Consider the following 6,000-nt stretch of genomic DNA (forward strand, 5'->3'; position numbering starts at 1 on the left):
CCCCCCAACCCTGTGCTCACATGTGTCTCTCCCTCTTCTCTGAAGACCAACTTTTCCCTGGCCATCCTGAACGTGGGGGCCCCAGCAGCCGGCATGAACGCGGCAGTGCGCTCAGCGGTGCGTTCTGGCATCTCCCAGGGCCACACGGTATATGTCGTGCACGATGGCTTTGAAGGCCTGGCCAAGAATCAGGTAGGTGCGGCCATGCCCAAGGCTAGGGGGGGACCCAGCCTGTGGTGGTGGGCCTGTTTGCCTTTGATCAGCTTAGGGTACGTCCCCGGCTGACTTAAAAACACACAGGGACCGAAGGACTCACGACATGGGCACAAGGGAAAGGCTGGGGCTGCTCCCCGGGTGGAGGGGGCACAGCTGGATCCACCTCAGCCTAGACCAGTCCCCAAGACCCTGCTCCGACCTGCGGCTGGAGGGGCAGTCCCTGGCCTGGCCTCTATCTGCCCAAGGACGTGCACTTCTGAGCACAGGCCTGTCATCTGTAGAGAAGTGGGCAGGTGGCCTGGCCTGCTCCCTGAAGCCGTGCCTCCCCCGACAGGTGCAAGAAGTGAGCTGGCATGACGTGGCCGGCTGGCTGGGGCGTGGTGGCTCCATGCTGGGGACAAAGAGGTGAGCAGCTGGCCACCGTGGGCAGTGGGGGGGATGTCAGGGAAACCAGCCCCATGGCCACAGGCTAGATCCTCCCTGGCTGGTGGCCTGTCCAGAGTGGGACACAGACCCTGCTGCCTGGGGTTTCCCTGAGGGCTCTGGTGTAGAGGATGGCTATTCAGGTGACCCAGCCTGCAGGAGGCACTCCCTCGGGCAGGCAGTGAGGCTTACAGCCCAGGTGTGGGGAGGGCAGGTGCCAGGCCACCTGTCCTGCTGGTGGTCCCTTCACCCCCACCCACCCATGCCTCACCTCTGCCTCCACCTCTAATGGGGAATAATCGCATCGCCAGGTCCCAGGCCCGCCTTCTCCAGCGGTCAGACCGTGTGGACCTGTGTCCCTCCAGCCTGGCATTCTGTACAGACTCGCGTATCCATCTGATTTATCTTCTGCAGGACGCTGCCCAAGGGCTACATGGAGCAAATTGTGGAAAGCATCCGCCTTCACAACATCCACGCCCTGCTGGTCATCGGGGGCTTTGAGGTGAGGGGGCCGCAGGGGAGCGTGCGGGGGCAGCCTGGCAGGAGGACCAAGTGGCTGAGGGCCTCAGTCTCCTGCTGGTGAGGGGCCAGTCCAGAGGGCTCTCAGTGGAGCTCTGAGTAGTGGGGGCATGTCCGTGTGATGCTGGTGCTCTGTCAGCCCCCCTACATGACAGACATCGACTCCTACCCTCTCCTGGAGGAACCTGAGCACCTGCAGAATGGGTGGAGTGGGTCGGGGTCAAGGCAGCTGGCCCCCTTCCTGCCCTCCTTGGAGTCCAGTTTCCCTGGGGACAGTGGCTGCAGAGCTCCTGGGTGGGGCCCACCTGGTCTCGGCCCTGAGGGTGGGGGCAGGTGGGCTCAGGTGCCCAGCCCCGCACACACGGCGGGGAGCAGGACCCAGGGGCCCCTTCTCTGGCCTTGGCCAGCCTCTCCAGGGCCGGGCCTGAGCCTCCCACCCCCACAGGCCTACGAGGGGGTGCTGCAGCTGGTGGAGGCCCGTGGGCGCTACGAGGAGCTGTGCATCGTCATGTGTGTCATCCCCGCCACCATCAGCAACAACGTGCCAGGCACTGACTTCAGCCTGGGCTCCGACACGGCTGTCAACGCCGCCATGGAGGTGCGGGCTGGGTGCGGGCGGGGGCTGGCTGGGAGTGGGGAGCGCGCAGGGGGGCTGCCGAGCGGGTGGGACAGGTACGGGGCCCCATCGAGGCTGGTGGCCTGTGTGGGGAGTGGGCAGGACCCGGCTGCCCCCCGAGGTCTCGGGGGGAGTGGCTGTGGGGTGACAGGGTGTGAGGATGATGGTGGGTAGGGCTGCAGCCGATCTAATTGAGCTGCTGTACTGGTGTGGACACCCAGCCGTGGTTCTGTCTGGTGAAGCAGCCACATGTGGCTCGGGGGGGTACCCAGGGCTCTGGCTGGGACGTGGGAGGTGGGAGCCTTGTTCCGGGGTTGGGGAGGGTCCCAGCAGGCTTGCCCCACTGAGCTCCCCAGGGGCGTCCCCCTGACTCTCTCTCTGCAGACCTTTCCCACCCTATTACCGCTCATAAGCCCAACTCCCCTGAGGGTCCAGCACCTCCCTTTGGGGGATCAGAGGCTGGAAGAGGGTGTGCTGCTCTAATAAATGCTGCATGTAATTAGATGAAGAAGAAAACACAAGTGGACTTAGCTGTTTGGTTCTCTTTCCTCAGTTCTTTATCCAATACTCTAATTTCCTTGAACCATTCAGAGCTAGGATTGTTATCAGGTGTCACGTTATTGTCAGTGTGTGCAAAGCCCTTACTTCATGTGTTGTCTGGGCCCCTGTTTATGACCTGACATGGCGGGCATGTCTCCCTCTTTGGCAGATTAAGGCCTAGTTTGTCCCTGGCCCGAGGTCAGGGAGAGCCTCCTAGCAGTGCCCCTGGCCTCCACCCACCACACACTAGTGACCGCCCCCTCATCCTGGGGGCAGAATTGCTCAGACTGGGAATTCGATTCAGTGTAGCCAAGAGGAGGGTTCATGATGAGGGCTGCCAGCACCCTGGCACACAGGGCAGGCGCTGTCCCAGCCCCTCCCTGCCTCAGCCTTGGTCCTCAGCTTGGGCCAGAGACCTGAGTCCCTATAGCGTCGTGGGTCCCTGCAGCCTGAAGGGAGGTCTCTGACCGCCCCCTGGCCCCCAGAGTTGTGACCGCATCAAGCAGTCGGCCTCCGGGACCAAGCGCCGTGTGTTCATCGTGGAGACCATGGGTGGCTACTGCGGCTACCTGGCCACTGTGACTGGCATCGCTGTGGGGGCCGATGCTGCCTATGTCTTCGAGGATCCCTTCAACATCCAAGACTTAAAGGTGAGCGGAGCCCCCGCCCTTCTCCTGCTGCAGACCACTTGGAGAGGCTGGGACTCCAGCCAAGGAGCCACGGCCCAGCAGGCTGGGGACTCACCACCTTCAAGGGGACCCAGGCCATGATCTCCTGCACTGCTTCCCCCACAGTGCACTCTGTGCAGCCCCCCCACCCCCTTGCCCCCACCTCCATGCACCCCCCCTTCCCTGCCCTGTGGCTTTCCCACCCGGCCTCACTGTCCAGCCACGGGCCACACCTGCACCAGCCCTCCTAGTCCTTCAGGGCCTGCAGGACTGGCCTGCCCCCGCAGGCGGACCTGGGTGATGTTGGCTCTGCCTGTCGGGTATTCTGGAACGTTCCTTCCTGGACAGCCCTTGCTGGAGGGGGTGGGCAGTGGTGGCTGCTGCACCGACCTCACTCACTGTGGTTGGTCCTCCCTCTGCAGGCCAACGTGGAGCACATGACCGAGAAGATGAAGACGGAAATCCAGCGGGGCCTGGTACTCCGGTGAGGCTGCAGGCGAGCCCACAGGGCCCGGGGCGGGGGGGCTTCCTGACCCCTGGGCTGCAGGTCAGGGCTGCTGAGGGGCAGCTGGGCAGAGAGAGGATGGGGGCTTGGGCAGTGGTGGTGGGGTGGAGCTTTCCTTCAAGCCTGTGGGCCAGCCCAGAGGGGCTCAGCATCCTGCAAGACTCAGGTCCCACATTCCTCTTCCAGGAACGAGAAGTGCCACGAGCACTACACCACCGAGTTCCTGTACAACCTCTACTCCTCCGAGGGCAAGGGCGTGTTTGACTGCAGGACCAACGTCCTGGGCCACCTGCAGCAGGTGTGGGGGGTGGGGACGTGGATTCCGGAAGGCTGCTCCCTGACACCTGTGCCCACGGTCCCAGGGGGCTGCAGCAGAACGAGGACACTTCTCTGTGCCCCTCCTCATGGGGCACCGGGCTGTAGGGGCCGCTTCATCTGCACACCCCTGACCTGAGTGCTCATCACCCACTGCACAGGCAGGAGACCCAGGCTGTGTGTCTTGGTGAGACCCATGCTGTGGGTTCCCAGCCAGACGTGAGAGCTGTGTGCACCCACAAGGCACCCCTTCCCCAGGGGTCTTTGCCCACTAGTGGTGGGACCTGTCTGCTAGATGCAGGGGCCCACAGAAGCCCCCCAGTTGATGACTTGGCGACCCACTACCCGGCCTCTGGAGGTGACTTTTGGGCCAGATATGGGATGGAGAAAGGGGCTGGGTTGCTGTAGGCCTAGGGGATGGGGTGTCAGAACTCTCCGGGAGGGCTCACCTAGGTCATGGCCAGGCCAGGATGCTGGGCTCAGGCCAGGGCTGGGCTGCCTGTGGCCCCACGACTCCCCAGGGCCAGAACCTGGCCTCACCCGCTGTGTTTCCAGGGTGGAGCTCCCACCCCCTTTGATCGGAACTATGGTACCAAGCTTGGGGTGAAAGCCATACTCTGGATGTCAGAGAAGCTGCGGGCAGTCTATCGCAACGGTAAGTGGGGAGAGGCAGCAGCCGGCCCAACCTGCCCTCCACTGGCATCCCTGGTGTGGGGCTGTCATCACCCGCCTATGTCCACAGGGCGGGTGTTCGCCAACGCCCCTGACTCGGCCTGCGTGATTGGCCTGCAGAAGAAAGTGGTGGCCTTCAGCCCTGTCACTGAGCTCAAGAAGGACACCGACTTTGAGTGAGTCCCTCCAAAGAGAGGGTGGACCGCAGGGCCCAGACCTGCCTGAGGCGAATGTGCTGGGAGAGGGGTGTGGCCACACTCAGCCCTGACCCCACAGGGTTGCCCTGTCCACCACCAACAGGGTAGAGGGTGAGGGTGAGAGGGTAGAGGTCAGTGATGGTCAGGCCTGAGGGTGTACTTGGTCTGCTGAGCCCTCCTGGGTGTGGGCCCCAGAGGGACAGGACCCCAACACAGCAGCCAGGTGTCCCAAGGGGACACGCCTGGGAGCCGCCCCTCCCCTGCCTCCGCCCCCTGACCCTGACCCGGGCCGCTGCAGGCACTGCCAGTCCCACCCCTGACCCTGCCCTCTGACACTGACCCTGTCCCGCCCCAGGCACCGCATGCCCCGGGAGCAGTGGTGGCTGAACCTGCGGCTCATGCTGAAGATGCTGGCACACTACCGCATCAGCATGGCCGACTACGTGTCTGGGGAGCTGGAGCACGTCACCCGCCGCACCCTCAGCATCGAGACGGGCTTCTGAAGCCGCGTCCATCCCCCGCTCACCCTGCACCCGCCTCCCCCAGCTCCTCGGGGCCCAGCTGCTGGACCCTGCGGGCACGCGGGCAGGGGCTGTGGGCCACGGGGCCGTGCAGGCTCCAGGCTTCTCACTGCCCAACTTCCTTCCTGCCACCCTCTTGGCTCTCTCCCGGGACAGAGAACCCTGGGCACCCCCTTCCAGTGCAGGGGCATGTGCTGGCATCGGTGTTTGGACACGGCTGCCCCTCTGCCTCAGCACCCCGTGTGGCCTGGAGCCTCTCTCCTCGGTGGCCCTGCACCCTCACCTGCCCTGGGCCCAAGGCGGTGGGAGGGCATACCCTGTGGACCTCACTGTGACCCTGCTGCTGTTCCTGCTTCTGTGTGCACTGGCCACCGGGGCTGAGCAGAGCGTGTCACCTTTTCTAGGAATAAAATCACCTGATTGTGGAGTGCTGTCAATCTCTGGAAACCTGGGGAGGGTGGGCGGGCTGGTCGTTGGTCATCCCCCAACTTGTACGCATGAGTCTGGGGTCCTCCTTTGGCCCCTGGGCTGAGGCTGTCTCAGGGACATGCATCCTCTGGGGCCACACCCCTTCCCTGAACCAACAGCCCCTCACCCCTGTCTATGTGGTGACCTGACCCCCATGCCAGTCTTGGGAGGACTTCTGAGTCTGACCTGGAACATTCCCCAGACTCTGCCTGGGCTGGGGTCTCAGAAGCAGAGCCAAGGACCCTGGGACAGGTGGTGGTGGGAGGGACCACCCAGGAGACACTGGTGGGGGGTCTGGGGGGCTGAGAGGCAGCTAGACAGTTGTCACCACTGGGGACTA

The 6,000-nt window shown here is 64.0% G+C and overlaps 1 protein-coding gene across 1 annotated transcript in view; it reads left to right on the forward strand.

The window, feature by feature from the left end:
* Positions 1 to 5,619, forward strand: part of PFKL (phosphofructokinase, liver type) — a 29,121-nt gene extending 23,502 nt beyond the window's left edge. The window contains exons 13-22 of the mRNA XM_052647775.1: positions 46 to 192; positions 551 to 621; positions 1,054 to 1,141; positions 1,604 to 1,756; positions 2,800 to 2,964; positions 3,405 to 3,466; positions 3,674 to 3,785; positions 4,358 to 4,457; positions 4,545 to 4,650; positions 5,027 to 5,619. Coding sequence (XP_052503735.1) covers positions 46 to 192; positions 551 to 621; positions 1,054 to 1,141; positions 1,604 to 1,756; positions 2,800 to 2,964; positions 3,405 to 3,466; positions 3,674 to 3,785; positions 4,358 to 4,457; positions 4,545 to 4,650; positions 5,027 to 5,174 — 1,152 coding nt within the window. The 3' untranslated portion in view covers positions 5,175 to 5,619. The remainder of the gene's footprint in view (positions 1 to 45; positions 193 to 550; positions 622 to 1,053; positions 1,142 to 1,603; positions 1,757 to 2,799; positions 2,965 to 3,404; positions 3,467 to 3,673; positions 3,786 to 4,357; positions 4,458 to 4,544; positions 4,651 to 5,026) is intronic.
* The last annotated feature ends 381 nt before the right edge of the window (positions 5,620 to 6,000 follow it).

Source organism: Budorcas taxicolor, chromosome 1, assembly GCF_023091745.1.
Source record: "Budorcas taxicolor isolate Tak-1 chromosome 1, Takin1.1, whole genome shotgun sequence".
In the NCBI taxonomy this organism is placed as follows: Eukaryota; Metazoa; Chordata; class Mammalia; order Artiodactyla; family Bovidae; genus Budorcas; species Budorcas taxicolor.